The sequence below is a fragment of the Plasmopara halstedii genome (genome assembly GCF_900000015.1).
Source record: "Plasmopara halstedii genome assembly, contig: Scaffold_1561, whole genome shotgun sequence".
NCBI lineage: Eukaryota > Oomycota > Peronosporomycetes > Peronosporales > Peronosporaceae > Plasmopara > Plasmopara halstedii.
Window position 1 is genome coordinate 47,032 of NW_020188473.1, and position 2,377 is coordinate 49,408.

The following is a 2,377-nucleotide window of genomic DNA, read 5'->3' on the forward strand; positions in this document are numbered from 1 at the left end:
GATCTTAATGTTTATGATCGTATCCATCTATTTGGCGAGATAAGTTCATGGAAGTGGTGTCAATGTGATGTCTGGTGGCATGGTTATCAAGAAGTGTCAATTATGTTCGTAAAATTGTGTACGCACATATCGTGTACTGTACGATAGTACATCACGTACCTTGTTACAATAACTGCTGAGGAAGGTGTTGCATATGGAACATTATGACACCAAGTCATTGGTGATACCCTGAGACGACGAGTTACATAGATCATAACTGTAGAGGGAAGGAATTACGATGGCACTACCTGACGGTAACCTAGTTCCGCCATTAACATTGTTCGAATTTTTAACCATAAATATGTTATTAATCATATTCATACAATTTCAAATAATATTTATCTTTTTCTTGTGTAAAAGCCCACAATGGCACAGCTATATATATTCGGATAAATATCCCCCATACCACGACTGCAGCTGATTCCGAAGGAGGATGGTAAAGGTTTATACTGATCCTGAGGAAAGATGCGGCAATTATATTTTATTTGTGATTTTGAGAGGTTAAAAACAAGTCAAAACGAAATATGGGCAATCAATAATTTATCGATGAATTTCATTTCCATATTTTAAAAACTGCTCTATATAGTAACAAGTCTAATATATATCATGATAGTTACCGCTAGAATCTTTAAGAAAACACCAACTAATTATATTTCTGTAAATTTATTCATGCAAAGCATCAAAAGGTATAAAGTTCAGGAAAAGAAGTCAAATTTGATATTATCCTGGATTGTATCTCAAAATGCCAGACACAATTATCAGAAATGACCTATAACATATCCAGATATGTCTATGCATAAAAGCATCGTATACCTAGTAATGTTAATGAACGTGTTGCACTAGCTGATTATGGAGGGCGAGAATCGGTCATTTGTTCTTTTACCAACAAACCAAGAAAATGAAGCTGTATTAAAGTCTTTTGGCTGCTGCCTTATTGTTGTCGAAGATTGAAGCTTCGTACACGATTGACAATGAGCAGGAAAAGACGGTTCGTGACCCCCACACGGCACGTAATGTACGAGTTCAATCTCCTACAATGGAAGAAAGGGCTAACGATAGCGGCATCCATGAGTGGCTCAAAGGCATTCAGAAATTCAGTGCATTCAGGGGTCAAGAGAAATTCTTCAACAGCGAAAAAGATACGATTCAGGAACTGTTGAAGGTTTTTGAGATTAAAAAACAGTTGACGCTAATGAATCTAATAACTTTGAAGTCGGTTGTTAAAGATGTTAAAGCAAAAAGGGTTCCGGAGCTAGATAAAGGTCAGCAGATACAACTTTACGAGCATGATCGGCAACCTGATCTACAACGTTATGTTACTCAGGCTTTATTGACGCTCGCATGAAAAGACTTCAGTCAGACATGGATCTCACACAGGTTCAGCTGCATTACGCTCGTCGACGACAGAATTTGCTAAATGATCTGTTCAGAGATTCGAACGACATTGGCAAATTTGACGCGATGATAAATTATTATTTGGAACTCCTCAGGCTCCAAAATAACATGAAATTCGATTTGAAAAATATCCATGGAGAAGAAGGTAACTAGAATAAGAAGCTTGAGATGAAAGATCAGCGTTATTTACCTAATCTAATGATGTTCTTGCTCTTGTAACACTAGGTAATTTCATCGAAGACTGGGACAGAGTAGTATTGAAGCTGTCGGAGTGATTTGACTCAGTAATGCAAACTAGTTAAGTTTGGAAGATAGCAACATTTGATAAAAATGAGCTCTAAAATCTACCTTAATCACAGATTTGAATGCAGAGCACACTGAGCGCGCAAGGTCTGCCAATTAATTCCCATTAATATCCTCTCTCTCCCGAACTACTTGCTAATAATCAGCCAAGAAAATTCGCTTATCCAAACGATATAATTCTATGATCTCAGGAGTTTGTCAATACTTCAAATAGTGCGTAAAGTGAGCAAATACTCTATAATACAAATCTGAGCTCCTTAGGCCTTATACCCCTCAAGATGCAACGATAGTTCAGGTACCCAAAGCTAACGCCTGATTGCACAAGTCAATTTACATGGTCATTATAGTCCGTTTTCCATGACTGTTGTGATAAAATCGTACATTCAATATTAGCCAATTGTAGACTTGCATTTGCGGTAAAACTATCAGTGAGATGGCGTAGCTATGACTCTGAGGGATGAAAGCTGTGGATGCGGCAAGCTTAGTAGGGATGTTCTTTTACAGTAAGTGTGAGCCTACAGTATCTCCGATTTGAGCCGGCCGACAGGTCAATCATATCTCCGAACCGTTGAGCGAACGGACTCCTACTTCGCAATGATAGGAAGAGCCGACATCGAAGAATCAAAAAGCAACGTCGCTA

The 2,377-nt window shown here is 38.2% G+C and overlaps 1 protein-coding gene across 1 annotated transcript; it reads left to right on the forward strand.

The window, feature by feature from the left end:
* Nucleotides 1-888: 888 nt before the first annotated feature.
* On the forward strand, nt 889-1,587 carry PHALS_01424 (uncharacterized protein; the record flags this gene model as incomplete). The annotated part of the gene is made up of 3 exons (XM_024715808.1): nt 889-945; nt 986-1,301; nt 1,364-1,587. The coding sequence occupies 3 exons, from the start codon at nt 889-891 to the stop codon at nt 1,585-1,587; spliced, it is 597 nt and encodes a 198-aa protein (XP_024581469.1).
* Between the last annotated feature and the right edge of the window lie 790 nt (nt 1,588-2,377).